Source organism: Sceloporus occidentalis, unplaced genomic scaffold (genome assembly GCF_023333645.1).
Source record: "Sceloporus occidentalis isolate IW3139 unplaced genomic scaffold, rSceOcc1.0.p SCAF_154, whole genome shotgun sequence".
NCBI classification, from domain to species: Eukaryota; Metazoa; Chordata; class Lepidosauria; order Squamata; family Phrynosomatidae; genus Sceloporus; species Sceloporus occidentalis.
This window is the reverse complement of record NW_028317134.1, coordinates 1,884,579-1,903,661: the sequence shown is the minus strand read 5'-3', so window position 1 is coordinate 1,903,661 and position 19,083 is coordinate 1,884,579. Positions and strand designations below refer to the sequence as shown.

The following is a 19,083-nucleotide window of genomic DNA, read 5'->3' as shown; positions in this document are numbered from 1 at the left end:
CTCGGTACGATCACTGGGAATGTTTGAGAGGAAAATGAAAACCAAGAGAATGGAGCATTTACACTAAAGTCAGCTAAATAAAGAAATCCAGAAGCAACAGATTGGTCATACTTCAACTTTATTAGATTTTTTTTTTCTAAAATAATCACTAACATGGAGAATCGCACGCCTCAATAACCCATCTTATGTATGTTACCTTCATGGCAAGTAAAGAGGTATCAATTCAGACAAGGAAAATTATATATAAGGGTTTAAAAAAAACAGATGAGAATGGATGGAAACGGGTTATAGTATTGATTCACCATTAACTTAAAAAAATATAGCAGTTGTGGCAAAAAAAGCTTTGTATATAGTGGCCATATTTTTTACTTTTTCTCTCCTGCTCAAAAACGAATTATAATTAGATCTGGACTCAAACAAAAAACTGTGGAGAAACCTTAAATACAAAAAAGGATCATGATCCCCAAACTAACTGGATATTGGTCACTATAATAAAATTACTATTTGCAGGGGGGACAACCCAAGATCATGGAGCATTCTGCAAAGGCACACCCTCCTCACCACTCCCAATCTAATGCCAATGAAAGAGGACCCCCGGAAAATAACCATGCGTTCTAAATATAGGGCTGATCGGAGAAAAACAAAAGCCTTCATTGGCATCAGTTAAGTGAATACCCAAGTTAGTCATTGTGACATTTTAATCAGGTAATTGTTTAGTGAATATAGTCCATGGTACATACAAAAATAGGATAAAAGCTGTAAACATGGAGAATCCCTTAGAGAAAGGGCATAGAAGCAAATCACAAAATGAATACACATCATATGGTTGCACATATCCATAAAATAATGAACAGATTCTCATTACTCCCAGTTAATAATAACAGATTCACCATAAAATCAATCTTTGCCCAAGATCCCATGCACTGAATATAGAATGTCTTAATAATGAGCGACGCTGGCGTCATTTATAGTTATAAAGAAAGTCTCAAATATAAATTGTCCTTGAGTTGATCATCAAAACGCTAACAACATTGGTTGGTGGTACCTTTAAAATGAAAGAGAAAAGTTTGTGCGGATAAAGTCACCGGATAAAGCTTCACATGGAAACTGTAGTAAGCGAGCTTCAAACTTACCTTCCCCAAACCTGTTCTACTAACACTTGCATTATTTTAGTGCATATTTCCACAGATTGGAGAGTTTTAATATTTACATCTATGAGCTTTAAGTATCTAGGATTTAGTTAATTATAATATTAATAACATTTTGTGACAATCAATGAAAACTGGACATTCCTGTAAATGAATTTCAGTAAAAATGCTTATATTTATGTTCATTTATTAAGCAAAGTTGTCAGAACTTAAGTTTTTTTTAATTAACTTGAAAGGACAGTTTAATGTTCAGACCACCCCCCAATTAAGGAAGAATTCAAATTAAAGATAAAACTGCTGCTGCCCTCCCCTCTGTTGTCCGAGGGTGTCAGGAAAGCGCTTCCATGCACACGGAGGTCGGTGATCACTTGGCCGGAGGTAAATATATCGCGTGCGTGGAGATGGGATCAGCCGAACGCATCTCCTGCATGCAGAAGGGGCAAATGCAGAAGGAGCACCGCAGAAAATGAAAGGGACCGGCAGCTATGGCCGGAGTACTCCTTGAAATTACTTTAAACATCTGGATAAATTTAACTATAAATAAAAAAAAGATGTCTTACTTTCGATAATATTTTACCATACTGTATTCTCAGTAAAAAAAAAATAATTTGGGATCCACTCTCTAGAAATCATACAGCAACAAAATGTTCCAGGATCCCATACAAACCCAACTATATCGTTTTTACAACTGATGTAAGAAAAAAACATACAATATTACAATGTGTGTATGAGCAAAAATGATTAAGGAATTAACCTTTTTGAGATTACCTTGTACTGGTTAATGCAGACTGTACAAACGGTTTGGGTATGTTAACTGCCTCCTGCCCATCCCGTGTGATCTTGACAGGACACAATCCACGTATATGTCCCAGAAGTCCTGAGCTAAACCATCAAAGAGTGAATTATGCTTAGGATTGGTTGACTCCTTCAAGTAGATCATGAAGTCCCAAAGGCCTATGATGGTATCTGCCACTCTAAGCCTTTTCATATCTACCAGTTTGCGTGACGAAGCCTCCCAGCACTCATGGTCAATCTCACCCAGGCTTCCTGAGTTTGGATGCCCATGAGCTTCTTTGTGGTATATAGCCCTGGAGCAGACCGATGTCACCACGAGAAGACACATAAGATGAACGCACCAACTCCTGGCTGAAACTTCCATGCCCTGAACCGAGCGTCTGCAAGAGAGTCAGCAAAAGCTCTAAATACGTTAACATTTCCAAAAGAAACCAAAACATTCAAACTGGTCATCTCAGAATGTCAATAATTCCAGGGTACTGTCAAGAATTTCACATTTCTTTCTTCCCAGAAGATTTTGAAGTCATAATTCGGCACAGTTTGAAAATGAAGTATAAAAACATGCATGTGACACATTGAAGAAGCAGCAATGCCTGGATTATTTGCCTCGCCTAAACGCGTGAGAAATGACACTAGTTTACCAGTGGCTGCTGTTACCAGGTGTACATTGTATTATATATATATATATATATATATATATATATATACGGTTATGGTGATAAGCAGCTAGAAGCATAACTCATTAAAGAGATAGCAAAGCTTTGTGCTAGAAAGCGGAGGGATTACACTGGCAAAGTTCTCTGGGGGGCATTAAAACTTGGTTGGTTGTTTAAGGGACACTCCAGCCACCAAAAGCATGTCCATGCGTATGATAGCCGCGTGTCCCCTTTAAATGTTTGTTCGGTCTCCTTTGGAAGACCATGGAGGAATCCTCCCTATGCATTTGCCTCTGTTCTTGCTCATTTTCTCCTATGCTTGCATGTGTACGTCCAAGCACATCTCCTGCTTTCCTGTGCACGTGTCCAGCTCCAGAGTTCAAGGTGGTCAACGGAGACCCCCGCACGCGGGTGCAGAAATTGCGCCTATTAATTGTGGTGGGAACACGCTTTGCTGCCGCTGGTCGGCAGATTCAAGCAACCACACAAAAACTGGACCTAGAGGAGGGTGATACGCTGCTGCTCTGGAGCTGAAGCTTCTCTTTTGAGTTAGTTCTTTAATGTTTTTATTCTTACAAGCTGAAGACTGCATATTAAATTACCTAAAATACTTTAATATACAACCCACAAAGTACTTTAATATGCATTCTTGCTCTGTGTGGCGCACAACATTGTTCTCAAATGCAGACAGCCTCACTGATCATTTAAGATATAACAATCCAATTCCTCACAACTGTCCTTCAAATCAACACGCAATTGAAAAGGAATTAGAATGACACATATTTGTTGTAGCGCAAGCATAGATTTAACAAAAATACTTTTTTGTGCAATCAAGTGTTCTCTTGGATCTCGGGTGAAATACATTGTTGGGTCACATTAAAAAAGCATTAACCTAACTGATTAAATATTATCCGGATGTTTTCACGTGCCTGGTGGCTACATGCACTTTGAGATAATGCCTTAAAATGAAGTACCTGTGTTATTCTAGGAAACACATTTTAAGGAAATCTGCTGGAAAGATGACAGAAGCAGAGTTAATTTTATTGGCTTTGAAGTATTTATTATGTAAGTCCGATAAAAGGGCTACGAGCTCGGAGTGCTGCTTTACAAGTGCTAAGTCCCCTTTCTGCTTTCATTTTATTCTTTGTAATCCGGAATTGATGCTATAGCCACTTGTCTTGACGTACGTTCCAATAAACGTGTTATTTTCTTAAACAGCAAACAAAAAAAATAAAACATTCTTCTGTAAATGACGTCTTTTATGCTACATTTTAGTGTAACCTTTCAACATTTTCCATGTCGCAACTCAGAAAATTCTATCTTAGTTAAGAAAACGGCATTGAATAATTTCAGAAACTAAAGCTTGCCTGGTATACCCCAGACAGAACACCGCTCTTTACAATGTATCTATATGACTTTTTTTTTTTTTTAAAGAAATCTAATACACATATTCCAAATGTAACAAATTATAGAGAAACATACAATTTGAAAAAACAAAATTCACTCATCAAAAAAGTTAAATGCACTTACATAATGAGAATAAATGAAGCAATACCTGCAAAACAGAAATATTTCATTAGATTCAAATATCAATATAGTATTTAGTTGGGAAGCAGTGATAGATGGACAGACAGACAGACAGACAGACAGATAGATAGATAGATAGATAGATAGATAGATTGATTGTATATAACAGACCTGAGTAGGTTCCAGAGGACAAAAAGGTAAATAAGGAATTGGACAGCGTAGTGAATATTTATATTATAGCCCCTCCTACGTCATCTCAACAAGGGGCTCACAAATTGACTCTGAGTCAGTAGTATTCCTAATGCAGAACAAAATGTTGTGCTGAGATCACTACTTTGAGCAAAATGATTGAATATAGACAGGAAGAGGAAATGTCATATCGCATGTAGTTCTGACAAAGTGATTTATTTTAGTGCATAACTCCCAATTTTGTAGAAAGGGTGAACATTGAATTAATGGCAATAATATAAAAAAACTATGGAGAAAAGCCAATGATTAGGCACGTTCCCTACTTAATAATGCATAATGCATATTGACAAAAAAAGACAAAGAGCCAATTTACTTAACATATACTTACACATTAAAGAGAAAACATTTAAGCATAAATGGTTCTAGTGTTTAGATAATATAATGTCTTCAGACAGCGGAGTATTAGCCATTCTTTGTGTTCTAGCTCTGTTATCTCAGCCCAATGTACTAAACAAACACATAGACTTCGTATCACATTGCCTGTGGTAAAGAATGTCCAAGTCTTAGTCACCCAGAGAGACTTATGACTTATAAGTCAGCCAGGGAGGGACGACACTTAAGTGATTGCCCTTTAGTCATACCATTCCAGCCATGTGGCTCAGAGGTCTCCATTTTCATGGGAAGAGGGGGTGGGCGTTTGGGAGACATGGCCGGTTTTACAGAAGGCAGAACTAGACTGTAACAGATGTGAAGGGGAGCAGGGCATGAGTAGTGTGTCGGCCACTCCAACAACCCTGAGATCAAACACTGCCAAGGAGGCCAAGTATTCAGATGGCATTTCTGGATCAAGTCTCTTGTCCAAATCAGTAGAGTTCACAGTTATGCATATGGTTTCCACTCAGGGGCATCTCTATTTTTTAAACTTCCTTGTGGCATTACAGACAGAGTAACTTTAATTAAATAGATCCTGTGGATTGGAACAGTCTGCTAACCTTTCCTCCTTTTTGCTCTTACCTATTCTCATCTGCTTTGTCTTTCGTCTCTTTTCTGCTTCCTGCCCGGTCCTCTCTGTTTCTTTTTCCCTTTTCTCTATTTTACTTTTAGGCCATTTTCCTTTCTTTCTCATTTGTACTTCATGTCTTCTCTTTCTCCTCCAATTTCTCTCTTTATTCTGTATCATGCCCTTCTTCTTGTCTTCCCTCTCCTTTCTCTCTTTTATTTCTTGCCTCTTCTCTTTTCCTCCCTATTCTCTCTACTAATGCAAACATTTTATGCTTTATGATCCTGCCCCTGCCACAGCTCTGATGCAACCGCTCACAAAATGTCAGGAAACAATAGGTAACCAACCTGGACCTCATGAGGAATCTGTGCTTGGTATCCCTCAAGTCACAGGGAGCAAAAGGTATTTAAGGGGACAAAGACACGGTCCTCTTGGTCGCAGTACCTACAATGATACCATTTGTACCTCACTGATGAGCCCCATGAAGACTAAAAAGTATATCTAGGATTGTTGGTTCTCTGGTGCAGTAAGAATTTACCCTGCACTTTATGCCTTACAGGTGGGATCAGACTGATATGCCAACGATTCTTTCAGACACTCAAAAACCAGAGACGTATAATAAAGTGCTATTACTTATCCTGGATTTGCGTGTTTTAAACAGGTTTTGCTATTTTATGAAGGTAGCACAGAGGTTTTAGCACTTTGATTGGCGCAAGATGGTCCTCCAGATGTTAGTGAATTACCAAACCAATGATGGACAGTCAGCTTTTTGTAATACATAGTAAAGTGATTTAGGTTGAAAAAGTCCATCAGGTTTAACCCTTTTACCTATCCTCCCCCCTGCCTCTTTATATTGGCTCTGCATATATTTTTAATTATTGTTATCTTTTATTTATATAGCGCCAACAATTTACGCAGCGCTTAATACAATACATAAATTCAAGGGGTATGACAAGAATTAACAGACTAAGACAAAGCAATACATTAGGTGGAGAGAGTCCGGCTCGCAAGCTTACAATCTTGAGGGAAAGGGGTGACAAACATAAGGCACAGAGAAAGGTGAGAGGTAGTGTGGGGGGTATAAGGCACAGAGAAAGGGTGAGAGGTAGTGTGGGGGGTATCAGTGACGGGTGACAGGTAGTGTGGAGGGTATAAGGCACAGAGAAAGGTGAGAGGTAGTGTGGGGGGTATAAGGCACAGAGAAAGGTGAGAGGTAGTGTGGGGGGTATAAGGCACAGAGAAAGGGTGAGAGGTAGTGTGGGGGGTATAAGGCACAGAGAAAGGTGAGAGGTAGTGTGGGGGGTATAAGGCACAGAGAAAGGTGAGAGGTAGTGTGGGGGGTATAAGGCACAGAGAAAGGTGAGAGGTAGTGTGGGGGGTATAAGGCACAGAGAAAGGTGAGAGGTAGTGTGGGGGGTATAAGGCACAGAGAAAGGGTGAGAGGTAGTGTGGGGGGTATCAGTGACGGGTGAGAGGTAATGTGGGGGGTATAAGGCACAGAGAAAGGGTGAGAGGTAGTGTGGAGGGTATAAGGCACAGAGAAAGGTGAGAGGTAGTGTGGGGGGTATAAGGCACAGAGAAAGGGCGAGAGGTAGTGTGGAGGGTATAAGGCACAGAGAAAGGTGAGAGGTAGTGTGGGGGGTATAAGGCACAGAGAAAGGTGAGAGGTAGTGTGGGGGGTATAAGGCACAGAGAAAGGTGAGAGGTAGTGTGGGGGGTATAAGGCACAGAGAAAGGTGAGAGGTAGTGTGGGGGGTATAAGGCACAGAGAAAGGTGAGAGGTAGTGTGGGGGGTATAAGGCATAGAGAAAGGGTGAGAGGTATTGTGGGGGTTGTATCAATGACAAGGAAGTTCTAGCAGCTAAGATGGTGCAGCTTCTCTGAAGAAGTGGGTTTTTAGATGTTTCTTGAATGTCGGGAGGGAGGGTGAACGCTGAAGGTTCCTTGGGAGTAGATTCCAGAGATATGGGGCAGCCTGAGTGAAATCTTGTAGACGGGAAAAGGAAGAGGTGATAAGTGAGGAGGAGAGCTGTAGCCCATGGGAAGAAGGTAAGGATCAATTAGGAGAGTATTTGCTTATGAGTGCAGAAATGTATGGACAAGCGGTGTTATGGAGGGCCTTATATGTTAGTACCAGGATTTTAAAAGGTAATAGGGAGCCATTTATACAATGTTATAAAATCTCCTCAAAGATGCTGTTTTTCTAGCGAATTGCACAACATATTTAAGATGAGGTCTTATTGTTGACTTATAAAGAGGCAAAATGATATCCAGTATAATATAAATGCCAGTACAGAAAAATATCACAACTATCAGTGTTGGAAATATTTGTTTCTAATAAGTTACCATAGTACACAAAAAACATTAAACATATATATATTACAAAGCACCTATCCCATACATTCCGGATAAAACGAATTACAGTTCACATGAGGTTATATATATATATATATATGTTTTTGGTACAGGCGCAGTGTATGTACTAACATGGGGTGTTATCAGTCCAGCAAATACCAAATAAATTCCTATGAATTTATATTAAATCGGTAACTGTTTCTATGACTCTCAAATTAAATATTTCAGCGCCAGTCTGAAAACTCAACCATCAAACTCCTCATAAAGCCAGAGGGCGGTATTCCACACACCAGCCACCTAAACGTATGTCGGAACCGACGTACTCGTTCCGTGTTGGTGATGGGACAGTTTACTGGGTGCACAGAGTCACGCCGGGCAATGCGCGCCGCCATTACTGTGAACTGTCATAGTGTGAGGATTTCCACCGCAGGAATTACTGAACTCAGAGGCCAGACTGACAGATAACCCGCTCCCGGGTCTCCACTCCTCACTCAGAGTGTTCATGGTCCAGCTGTCGTTCCGTAGTGCAGCCACATCATGGTCTGGTGCTCCAGAGTCCTGCTCAGGAAGGTCCGTACCGTTTTACTTTCCGGTCGCTGTCTTATAAGAAGAGGTTCCGAAAAAAGGCTTCCGAGAGGCAATTTGTTTTAGGTGGACAGTGTCTTTAGCTTTATAACTTTCATTGGGCCAACGTAAAAGAATATGTAGAGTTGCGCATGCGCCCTGGACCTCAGAGCTCTCCTGTTCACATCCATCATTTTTTTCTGCCCAATTAAAGTTACCAAGTTCCGCTAAAGAATCCTCTCTCATTCCATTTTTCGTAATTGAATAGTGTAACCATTACACACTTAGATAGAGGAAATTAAATGCGATACCCAGTCCATAAAATCACGTTAAATTGGTGATATTTCTGTGATTGACAATAATGTTCATTAACAGAAATATGTTTACAAACGGTTATTTACAATAGAGAATCAAAACTGACCTTGTTGGCATATAATCTAATTTCATAGCAGAGCTTTTAGTCTGTGCTGAAACAATCCCAATGACCGCGCAGTGAGTGGGCATAGGACCCTGTGCAAGGCATAGGTAATTATGGATTTGTGCTATTTTTGAAACATTCAAATTTCCACTAATGCAAGAAAACATAGTATTTTATCTGCAAAAAGTGTTAATGTTGACAGGAAACCTCAATAAACAAAAATGATCCACTACTAATAAAATAATTATAACACTAGCTCGGTGTTTCGTACTTTTGTCAGTAGTGCTGATGATGATTAATTGTGTCAATTTTGTTGAGTGCAGGACGAGATCTCCTATGATTTGACTATTAGATTTACAGATTTCATTAAATAAAGTTTCTATATACTTGTCTCATGTTTAGGCAAGAGTATTCTGATAATCGGTTTCTTTGCAGACACCTCCAAACCACAAGGAGCAAAAGACTTACTAGCTGTTCAGATTTAAGTGGCATCACCAGAGCCGAAATACATTTTGGGTTGTTCTGCTTTATATAATTTCTCTTCGAAATAGCTATATATATATATATATATTTCTAATGGCGTGACCTTCAATTTTCTTTAGAATTATATTTTTGAAGCCGTGGTCTATTTTGTTAAAAGTAAAATTAAACTCTACGAGATCGTATGTGTTGATGCTTATATCCTTTCTTCTATTTTAGTATGGCAACTTCGTAGACAATCTGAGAGTCCTAGTGAAAGGTGGGGCTGGTGGAATGGGCCTTCCTCGATTAGGTGGGGAAGGAGGCAAAGGAGGTGATGTATGGATGGTGGCAAACAAAAGTATCTCCTTAAAGAAAATAAAGGACAAGTTTCCACATAAACGATTTATTGGCGGAGTTGGTGGCAACAGCAGGTGAGAGGCAGTCTCATAAAAGGTTTTTTAGGCTGAATATTTTTGCTCTTAGCTTGAAAGTGTCTGGATTTGGAGGGGTTGGGATGGATTGTTGTTTGTTCGCCGAAAGCTCAAAATTGCATCTTGGATGTTATTGTCAATGAATGTAAGTCGCTACTATTCCAAGTATAAACTGACATATTAAAGGGACACTCCACTGAACACTTACAAGATATTTCAGTTTATAAACACCTCTACTTGGTTTAGTAAAACGCATTTGAATTGTTGCCAAATTAACTCTTCTGATTTACAGAAGAGTAATTCTATCAAACAAGAATCTGAATACTGGGATTACTAATAAATCATAGAAACTTGTTAGCCGGATGGGATGCCTAGCGAAAGCACCATCTTCTGGCTCATCTAAGTTGCTTCAAGTTTGTCCTTCGCAGGGAATACTGTCCTTAAACTCATGGCTTCAGTTGCTGTCATTTCCCTGCGAGTTGCATACCTTATAGACACTTTTAGTGCTTTTATGTGGTCTAAGGTAGCCAAGTCAGACCTTAGTGAATACAGAATTTATGTAGACTGTTCAAGTATCTTCTCCAATGATCACTCACATGTAGAAATGCATCCTGACGATTGCATGTATACGCACACATGTATGCTATTTTTCTGCTTGCAGTGTTCGTTCTCTAAGAGGTGAACCAGGGGCAGTTTGCGAGGTGGATGTCCCAGTAGGTATAACTATCACAAGTGACAGTGGAAATAAAATTGGTGAGTTATTTGATTCTATTTCCCAATTTGTCCAGTAATGCACACAGTTAATGATTAAGGATATTGATATAGTACAAGGCTAAGGTCAGAAGGGAATAGCACTCAAGTGGATGCATATGGAATTCCATTCTATATAGAATTCTATGTGCTAAACTAATATTTTAGTACATGGGCTAAATGTATGTCAGTGTAGATATTTTTCCTTGTATCGTTCATATTTCTCCAAAGATTCTCATGTTGGCCTTAGAATAATGATTCCACTTGTGTGCAAGAAGGACTAAGCTCATATGATGGCCACATGGTGACTTACTTCGTTGTGGCTGATGTATTTTTATCAGGAAGATATGGGATATCCATGAGTTTTATTCAGCATCCTGAAAATGTGGATGCACCTGGCCGAGATTAAACAGCGGTTCCTACATTAAAAAGGAATCTAAAATGTAAAAATAATATTTCATGAATGCAGTGGTTGGCCATGTTGTTGTGGTCATGGTCTTTGCTCGGCATTAGCTATAGGGACATATTTTTAAGGATTTAATGCTTTATCTGTAAGCTTATGAACATGTTTATTTTCAGGGGACTTGAATAAGGAGGGAGACCGGTTACTTGTTGCCAGGGGTGGCTATGGAGGCATATTCAGGACAGAATTTATACCATCGAAAGGCCAGAAACGAATTGTCCGCTTGGACCTGAAGCTTATTGCGGACATTGGATTAGTTGGGTGAGTAGATGGGAGTTTGAGGCTGAAGATGAGATGGGAGATCCTCTAGCTGACTATGATGAAGTTGCTGCTCCCTTTGATACAGGCTGATTCCGGCAGTGTTTTGCAAGGTTGGCTTGAACAAGGAGTTAATTGTGATCTTGTGTTTTGCCATTGTTCATTAAATTTCTCAATTTATCTACAAACTAATTTATGGTGGGATACATATGCGTGATATGTCTGGATTACTGGTGACTGTGATGTTTCCCTTTAAGCCATATTACATATACATGCTGTATTCTGTGGTCTGTGCATGGAAACATGGCACATGCCATTACATTGTACATTAAGTGTTTAGCTCTTCTCTCGGGTTCATTACTGATTTGCTTTTGAGCCTGGCCAGGTTAAATAGTGAAGAAGTCTTTATTTGTCATGAAGCGCAAATTCTATAATGATACGTTGTTCCAATGAACAGCTTTAAAAGCCCAAATAAGGATAAACAATTTGTCCAATTTGCTGTTTTTTGCAATAATCCTGCACATCATTTGATCTTTAATCCACTATTATTTTCATTGCATGTAGCTCTTTTTCATAACGTTCTCTTTGATGTTATTTATTGTAAACGTAGTCCCGCATCTATTGTCTAATTTAAGGACAGTTTAATTTCTTAGATCAATCAAAATGTCTTTACGGTTACAGGCTCCCATTCATCGCCGTTCACAACATTCTGATGTTCTGATAATGAATGCGGTGCATTAGCCGGCGGTTTCTTAAAGAGAAATCTGCTGACTATAATACATCCCATGAAAGTGAAGCAGCCCACCTTGATCTCTCACAAACCTTGGCTTTGGGGGTTTATTCCAGTGTCCGGTCTTTAGTGAGCGCTTCAGTATTTGCAAAATATTGACACTACAGCCAGTAAAATCTACAAGCTTAGGTGAGATGTTGGGTTTATCTTCCCCGGGACTCCACCAAACACAAGTGTTGATGATATTTAAGTTACTTTAAGTATGTTATCTATTTTCCCTTTTTCATTTTAGTAAACTGACATAGAATGTGAGCATTAGTTCAGAGTGTGCTGCTTAGTTCACCGCACCCTTTTCTACTGCTGTCCATGCTGCCTTTAAACATTGAGGTGTTCGGTCCGCTCATTTATAAAAATACAATCGAAGTAAAATAATGATTTATTAGATGGGTGCATAAGGAACCCCCAGAATAATGTACACGACCTTGTTTCAGGTTTCCAAATGCTGGGAAATCATCTTTACTAGGAAGATTGTCGCATGCCAAGCCCCAGATTGCTGACTATGCGTGTAAGTAAATGGGCGAGAAACATCTCAGAAACCCCCTGTATGTCTGTTTGCCAGTGTGAGCAGCCATCTTTACCACATACCCACAGAATCGGCATGATTACCTTCCCAGTAAGTGACGTCTGTTTGGTGAAAGCTGTTTGCTTCTTGCAGAATGAGGATGGAGTCCAGTAAGGGTAATAGTTATACAGTTTTGGGCCACATAACTATTTCACCTGCCTTAGTGGTAGTTGATCCTTGCTTTATAATATGTAATATGTGTACGTTTATGGGATGTAGTATGTATGCATATAACACTTTAGGATGGTGCGTGAGCACCGCTTGGAAAATCATGAAGGCAGATAGTTGATAAAGCCCCAAAGCAACATGAATGGTGAAAGAGAAGGCGGTGAATGTTTGTTACCTAAACTTACAAGTTCAACATCAAAATATTCATTTAGAAACAATTAAATATTGATGTTACTGGAATTTATTCAACTCACAGCTAAAGTTTTTAAGCAAGAAGCATATAGGCTGCAGCTAGCCCAGGATGAATAGATGTCCACATAAGCTGAAGCCACCTTAATTCAATAAAAGAATGTTTGTTGTATTGTATACCCGCTGTGCCGGTGTCTCCTCTAAATGTAGTTTTACTGATTTTATTTAGTTTCGGTAAACATAAACAAATAGTCAATATTTTTGTCTTTTTTTTTTTTCAGTCACAACAGTGAAACCAGAACTGGGGAAAATTCTATATCCTGATTATAAGCAAGTAAGACATGACTCATATTTAAGTTGGGGTACTTAACACACTGGGTATAGGGGTAGTAAGCAACAGACTTGTCCACATGGATCAAAAATGTCCAACAGGGTGCAGCCTCCGCACACTCTCTCCACAGATTGGAGGAATAGAGGAGAGGCTGTCCCCATGTGGCTCCCTTGGCTGCTCCCCACGAGCCCAGAATAATCCAGACAGATCCGCAGAGAAAGAGAAGCTTTTCTACTCCTCTCTTTCTCTGAGAATCCGTCTGCATTATTCTGACATCCTTGGAGTACTTCTGCAAAGGGGCGGAGCCACAGCCCACCCACAGGGACAGCCTCTCTCTCATTCCTCCAGTTGGGGGTAAAGTTGTCCTCATGGTGTGCGCCAAGGCTCCGCCTTGCAGATGCGCTTCTGGAGGCCAGGGGACATTCATGTGAATGAATGAAATTGGCAAATTTAGATAAAATTTGTGCAACTCTAAATGCACAAGTCTAGTAAATAAACCCTGCCCCTGTGCAGTAGTAGAACTTTACATGGAGCAAATCTGAGGCAGTATGGGGTGGGATGAGATGAGCGGTAGTTCAATTTGCCTATTTGTGGGTCCAAGGGTTTTGTTAGGAAAAAATGTTTAAAAAAAATAAAATAAAAAAACATTTTGCAGTATGGGGAAATTATATATTGAAAGTATAGTTTCCTGGGGCAAGCCCATGCCAAATATGAATAATATAGTAGCCCAAAACATTTGACTAAACATGGCAAGAACAGCAATCCTGAATGCACACAACCCAGTCTTGTCCAATAGATATTTGCTAAATAGTCTGCATAAATGGAGTGCGGAAGGGATACTCCAGTCACCCATCTGGCTATACGTGGAGCTGCATATAGTACACATCCATAAGGCTTCTGCTAGGGGCCTAAAATGCTTGGATGAGAACAGCCCAGCACCAACAATTATTACCCCCTAGCCGGCCTTCCCTCGCCTAAAAACCCATCTGAAGCCGGACCTGCGTGGAGTTATGGTTTGACTTTGTTGCATTACTTTTTTTTGTTTTTAGATCTCAGTAGCTGATCTCCCGGGATTAATTGAAGGCGCGCACATCAACAAAGGGATGGGGCATAAATTTCTGAAGCATATTGAACGGACAAAGCAGCTTCTGTTTGTGGTGCGTGAGAAGTTTGCTCCTTTATTACAAAGTTCCCTGGATACATAACACCATTGTTGAACATTTCATATCAGCGTCTTTCTATAACATTTTGTTGATTGCAATGTAAAATTTGGGATTGAGCACTGAGCACTTAGCTCCCCGCTCACAGGGAAACCACAATCGCCTTCATATGACAGGAGAATTAGGAACATTTCACTGCATTCAGCTGGACTGGATAGCTTTTTACTTTGTTGTAGTTTTAGATCCATGATATTGTTTTGGAGAGCGATCACGAGTCCTACAAAGTCACATCACAAGGTGAAAGCACATTGAGTAACACATTATTGGTCCAAAAACTCCTGCAATGTCCGATGCAACTAAAAAATGATCAGGCTCTCCGGTAGCGTGATGGCATTATCAAAGAAGGTTATGTTTTGGCTACAAAGGGCTTGAGGGCATCTCAGTCATCTTTTGTTTAACACACTTCGTCCTGTTTGATTAAACCACCAATGTTGCGCATTGCATTGGATGTTACAGCTGACCCTAATGGCTACATGTAACACCAGAATGATTCTTGTAGAGCTTTGTTTTAAGTTAAAAAACGCGAGTTCTATTAAAGCATATATTATATTACTGGGGAAAGGAATGACATTCTGTTTTTTGTTTTTTTTTGGTAGGTTGATGTCGGGGGGTTTCAGCTTTCGTATAAAACACCATATAGAACTGCGTTTGAAACTGTTCAGCTGCTGACAATGGTAAGTTTGCACCTTAGTTCTCATCATAGTTCTATAATAGAGGATTCACTGGTATAAACCGTTCTTTGTTTTACTTCAACTCAATTTACAGCAGATTCCTCCTCCATTTACACAATCTGCGTACATTGTGGTGTCACGGACGGGCTCTGAACGAGACAAAGCAGTACTGTATGCTGTCCAACGTCACATATCCATTATGCTTTTAACGTAATCAAGCATATGCAGTGACTTAGTTTCCGCTTACACCACCTACTGTTAGACCAAGCAGGGGCTCGCTTGTAAGCAGTAGATGTGTTCTGCGACACACCATCTATGCAAAGTGGGAAAAAATGTTGAAGGGGACACCCGGCTTTCATATGCATTATAATGCATACAGTGGCTGGAGTATCTCTAATGACATTTCATTTGTATTTTTTCTCCCTTTATTTTGTAGGAGCTTGAACTATATAAAAGTGAACTTTTAGGCAAACCTGCAATACTTGCTGTTAATAAAATGGATCTACCAGATGCAGAAGACAAATACCAAGAGTTAATGGAACAGCTTAAAAATCCTAATGGTATGTTTTGATTGGAGTGCATCTGTGTAGTATTTCATTTAGTTACATTTTATTCAAGCATGCCCCCCAGATTAATTTTTTATGTGCTTTATCCGCTGGATTTTTAGCTTCGTGTGGCAGTTACACAAAACTACTTAAAAGTAATGTATCAAAATTATTACTCTAGATTATTACATCATAAGTGTCTTAATATCTGACTTGTAAAAGCAAAACTGTATGATATCTAAGTGTTTTAAGGCTATCCATACAGGGATTGCAACGGGATTCTTCATCATTAGATTACCCTTCTTGTAACTAATTCATATGAAACCGCCGCTTGCCATTATGTAAATTCTAACACTTAAAGGGACAGTCATATTATTTTCTCTCTTAGCCACTTGTTTTGCTAAAAGTCAGGGATTAGTAAAACAAAAATGGCCGCAATATAAAATTAATAGGAAGCAAAATATTTAGTTCCATTTTTGTTATGAAATTGTAGGTTTTACAATATATTAATAAGCAGATTCTTCACTACGTACTTCTTGATGCTGATCATGCTGTATAACGACCATGAATGCCGTAATTAACAATATTAAAAATATTATCTCCTAGAATATCTCCATTTGTTGCCAGATGGCCTGATTCCAGAGCACCAACCTGAATTCAAGTATGTCCTCCCGATTTCTGCGGAAACTGGTCAAGGTATCCAGGATCTTATCAGTTGCGTTCGGAAGTCAATTGATGAACAGGCTGATTTGGAAACCAAAGAACAAACGCAAAAGAAACTGCAGAGCCTTCAAACCATGCAGTCAGAGAATACGAAAAGGAGTGTGTGGAAGAGGCCAGCAGCTACTCCTTGATATACCGGCTACAGCGCCCGTTAATAAAAGTGTATATTTATGTACAGTGTAAAATGACATTAAAGATAAACTTGTACCCCCACCAGGGGTGGAAAAGGCTTTTGTTTCTCCGTTTCTAAATATGGGGCAGTAATCAGACTGTAAGAGGCCATTTATTGGCACATAAAAATAACTGTTTTAAAAACAAATCTGGTTTTATTTCAAACCTTGAAACCGCTAATTATTAAGTCTTCTATCTTTAATGCTAGTGGATATAATGATAAAATATATATTTTAACACTAGGTTACAATGATGATCACGTGTTACATGTCTGCTCTAAATTTTAATGTGATAAAAGGTACAAACCGTTTTATCATAAAAGGTTTAATGGACCGTTCAGGAAGAATATGACTGCGTTTATATGATCGGAATCTTCTGTGATCTAGAATTCAGCCAAACCCCGTATTTCTACATGAAAGCACCAACCAATGCTATATTAACTGCAGTTGTGGGGTCTTACACTGCAATATAAGGTAGTAATTAAAACCCTTTCGAACGTAGACGGTCAGTCAGTGGCGGAACTATTTCCAATGAAATCAATGGGCGTTATGACCTGCCACTGATATAATCATGCGCTTGCATGGAAATCAGTGGGGAGCCTTGAGACCCCGATGACTGATGTATGTGTAAAACAGACCACTGGACACAGCGTTCAGAGCCAGCGATGGAGGTAAGTAGCTCACCCGCAGAGATGCATTTAGCTGAATGTATTTAGTGCATAGCATTTAGCTGGGGGGAGGGGCAGATGCACTTGGGGGGGGGGGGTTCTGCAGATCCCCCCATGCATTTGCGAAATAGACCAAACACCTATCCTATGCATTAAAGAGTGCACATGATGGCGGAGAGTCCTGCTAATGATGTAAACCCTTACCCAGACCCTAACACTTGAGTGACTTATATGACAAAGTAATCCTGCAAAGTCTGAATACAAACCCAAAGCTAAATAATATACAAAAAAATGACCAGCCAAAAGCCATAGTGCCATTTCTAAATGGGATGGTTTATTTATTCTTTAACTCTGATGTGATTTTAATGACATATATAATTTAACCCACAAATGTAACAGCACTGCTGTATATCTGTCTTTAAATACGTGAAGAAAGAGTCGGGTGTTATTTAAATGTAAAAAGATTTCTACGAGCACATATATGCTTTTTATTGGAAATAGCCTTTTTTTTCGTTAAAATTTTCTACAAATAACAAAATATAATACCGTATTTTGGCTTCACAACGTGCTTTAAATTCTACATTTGACAATATGCATAAAAGTTAATTTTTCAGTAAAATCTAGTACTTTTTATTAGCTACAGAATAATTGCGAGTTCTTTTTTTTATTAAAGTAACGACTATTCTGCACACAGTAACACTTGCACGCTAAAAAGCTACAGCACAGTTGAGACAAGGTAAGCGTCACAAAGTAAAAAGGTTACATTCCTGTTCGTCTGCCTTCTAGAGAATCAATGTCGAGCATTGTTAGTAACGCAGAAATATCCACCCAACACATGAAATGTGCCCGGTGCTTCAAGTATCTGCCGTTTTCGGTATATCTGAAAGGCACAGAGTAAGTGGAGTAACTTTCAATTTACAAAACAATATCTGTCTACACCATGACCTCATGTTTCAAACCTTTTTTTTTAATATTAACAGCTAACAGAAAATGGTAATAGCAATTAATTTAATATTAGCATTTTACGTAACTATGACGGTTTCCTATACTGAAAAAATGGCAAAACGTTACCTTATTTCCCCATGTATAAGACGCTCCCATGTATAATTACACTTCTATCATGCCCAGGTTTGAGGATGCGTGTGATGTTAGCTTTGCTGGAATATGGGTATGCCTGGGCATGATAGGAGTGTTATTGCTGTTAGCAATCATGTATATTTAATATAGCAATCACACTCCTATCATGCACAAGCAGCCAACACATGCACATCACTTTCAGCCTCCCTGTGCCCTGCCCCCCCTACTTACACATCCATGCTATCACACACACACGTATTACCGGTAATTAATCTACTCATTCATTCACGCATACTCGTTCATACACTCCTCCCCCACCCTTACCTGGACTGCAGATCTTCCAGTGCCGCTTGCAGACTTCCGCGGGGACCGCTGTTTCCCCCTACGTTGCTCGAACTCCGAATGAACCTCTCTTGTCCCTCCCAGGGAAACAGGAACGGAGCAGAGTCATGTGATATACATTCACGTGACTCCACTGGGTTCCTGTGTCGCCTCAACGGACCAAGAGACGCTGCTGAGCAACACAGAGGTGAGCAGCAGGGCTCCTGCGGATGATTATTTTCTGTAAAAAAAAATCTACAACCACTGTATAAGACGCACCCAGTTTTTAGACTCCAAATTTTTTTTAAAAAAAGGTGCGTCTCATACATGGGGAAATCCGGTAAATTCTGCTGAGGATTTTAGGTATTTAGAAATATTGTACATAAAAAAAAAATTTCACTCTATTTTAAAAACGTTTTTACCAGTGCAACCAATTCATTTCCAGTGCCTGTTTTCCTGTTTACCGTTATGTATGTATAACCGGGGTTGCTATATTTTTTTTTATGTGTATATGAATAAACTATTTGAATTTTAATCCGTTGCATTATTTTGTTTTGTCATGTTTTTACATGAGGCTTCTCGTAGTTCAGATGGTGCAGTAACAGATCTTTAGGCATTCGACAAAAGATACT

General features: G+C 39.4%; 2 protein-coding genes across 2 annotated transcripts; one reads left to right on the top strand and one right to left on the bottom strand.

Annotated features, from left to right (window-relative positions):
* Positions 1-1,926: 1,926 nt before the first annotated feature.
* Positions 1,927-8,062, bottom strand: LOC149280567 (protein FAM237B-like). Its single transcript, XM_089500414.1, has 2 exons — positions 7,968-8,062; positions 1,927-2,323 (listed from the first exon to the last, which is right to left on the bottom strand). The coding sequence occupies exons 1-2, from the start codon at positions 8,060-8,062 to the stop codon at positions 1,927-1,929; spliced, it is 492 nt and encodes a 163-aa protein (XP_089356540.1).
* A 145-nt stretch (positions 8,063-8,207) lies between these two features.
* On the top strand, positions 8,208-16,346 carry LOC149280566 (GTP-binding protein 10-like). The gene is made up of 10 exons (XM_089500413.1): positions 8,208-8,240; positions 9,352-9,545; positions 10,207-10,298; positions 10,875-11,019; positions 12,238-12,311; positions 13,007-13,059; positions 14,106-14,213; positions 14,873-14,950; positions 15,384-15,507; positions 16,099-16,346. Exons 1-10 carry the CDS (start codon positions 8,208-8,210, stop codon positions 16,344-16,346), a joined length of 1,149 nt encoding a protein of 382 aa, XP_089356539.1.
* The last annotated feature ends 2,737 nt before the right edge of the window (positions 16,347-19,083 follow it).

Excerpts from the sequence above, each read along its gene's own strand:
- LOC149280567 (XM_089500414.1), bottom strand. The coding sequence starts at position 8,062 with ATGGCGGCGCGCATTGCCCGGCGTGACTCTGTGCACCCAGTAAACTGT. Across the intron at positions 2,324-7,967 it reads CGGTTCCGACATACGTTTAG|ACGCTCGGTTCAGGGCATGG; the intron begins GTGGCTGGTGTG and ends ACTCTCTTGCAG.
- LOC149280566 (XM_089500413.1), top strand. The coding sequence starts at position 8,208 with ATGGTCTGGTGCTCCAGAGTCCTGCTCAGGAAG. Across the intron at positions 11,020-12,237 it reads GCGGACATTGGATTAGTTGG|GTTTCCAAATGCTGGGAAAT; the intron begins GTGAGTAGATGG and ends ACCTTGTTTCAG. Across the intron at positions 14,951-15,383 it reads CTGTTCAGCTGCTGACAATG|GAGCTTGAACTATATAAAAG; the intron begins GTAAGTTTGCAC and ends TTTATTTTGTAG.